A 1,510-nucleotide genomic window follows, 5' to 3' on the forward strand; every position below is an offset into this window, starting at 1 on the left:
ATTTATATTATTATATTATTATTATATTATTATTATGTTATATTATTAAAGTACTACTACTAGTAGTAAATTACTTTTCATGTGCTGTGCAATAGATGGGCGCTTTTGAAACTCATAGATAATCAGTGCAAAGCAATAAATCATAAAATAAACGAAAAAAATGACAAAACCTTCTAAAACCTTGCAACCTTTATGTCTGCTTATCTATTAGAATGTATTTAAAAAGCAGTAGTTGACATGTTATTGTTCTCAATCATTTTAAGTATATCTTGTTGGCAAATTCTCTAGACACGCACTCGGACAGCGCTTTTAAACGCACGTGGCGTTGTGACGCAACCACGCTCTCGTGATGGTGATGGCGGATTGTTTCTACTTCCGAAGTGTCCGAGGAGCGCGGGGAGGGCAGGTCACTCGCGCAGACGCCTCCGCCGGGGCAACAACGTCTCGGTTCCGTCACCTGTTCTGAGGTGGAGGCGACTTGCAGTGCGTTCAAAGTTTCACTTCCAGGGGAGTAACACGAAGGGAATGGGAGACCGTGGAGTTTAGGAGACGGCACGGGCGCGCTCGCGGAGCAGATCGCGTGTACAGCAGTGTGCCACGCACGCGGGTCAGGAACTTGGGTGACAGAAATAACAAAATAACAAAATAACAAAGCTTCAAACAGCAGGAACGGTGCCATCGGAGCACAGAGCCGCGCTCGTCCCGCCACTATGAAATTTGCGGAGCACCTTTCCGCTCACATTACTCCGGAATGGAGGAAACAGTACATCCAGTACGAGGTAAGGCACGCGTCCATCGGACCGTCGGTGTGTCGCCCTTATTAAAGCGTTATAATGCGTCGTTGAATGGCCCGAGGTCTATGATCACCTGGATTTACGCGATTACCTTAGATCCGCACTTTGAACCATTAGCTCTGCACGCACCGGGCTGTGCAACTTCAGTTGTTCTCAAAATAATTGAAAGCGTGTCTGCATTATTAGATTGTTATTGCCTCGTCCAATTTGTCTAGTAACCGCGCGGCCTAAAGTGTGTTTGGCTCACTATGAGTTTGTTAGGTTGACTGAAATGACCATGGAAATGTTAAATATGTGACTGAGGGAAAAAATATAAAATAAAAATTACACATACATACATACATACATACATATATATATATATATATATATATATATATATATATATATATATATATATATGTGTGTGTGTGTGTGTGTGTGTGTGTGTGTGTGTGTGTGTGTGTGTGTGTGTTTCATTGTTTTACTTTACTTTTAAAGACCTTTGTCTTTGAAAACGACAGTGCATTTAGTTGTATGAGTATAGGCGGCGCGTGTCCTGTTGTATTGTGTGTATTTCTGATAGATTTGACTGCTTTGCCCTGTTGATTGTTCAAAGTAATGTGCTCGTGACGGAAAGCTCTTTGTCTCTCCGCGCGTGTTCAGTAATGAATGGGGTGGGCGCGCGGTTCAGCTGCTCTGAGCTTTAGTAAATGTTCCTTTAAAACAGCCTTTAT

General features: G+C 42.6%; 1 protein-coding gene across 1 annotated transcript in view; it reads left to right on the forward strand.

The window, feature by feature from the left end:
• Positions 1-399: 399 nt before the first annotated feature.
• Positions 400-1,510, forward strand: part of xpr1a (xenotropic and polytropic retrovirus receptor 1a) — an 81,034-nt gene continuing 79,923 nt past the window's right edge. Inside the window, exon 1 of the mRNA XM_035522193.1 lies at positions 400-779. Coding sequence (XP_035378086.1) covers positions 711-779 — 69 coding nt within the window. The 5' untranslated portion in view covers positions 400-710. The remainder of the gene's footprint in view (positions 780-1,510) is intronic.

This window comes from Electrophorus electricus, chromosome 23, assembly GCF_013358815.1.
Source record: "Electrophorus electricus isolate fEleEle1 chromosome 23, fEleEle1.pri, whole genome shotgun sequence".
NCBI lineage: Eukaryota > Metazoa > Chordata > Actinopteri > Gymnotiformes > Gymnotidae > Electrophorus > Electrophorus electricus.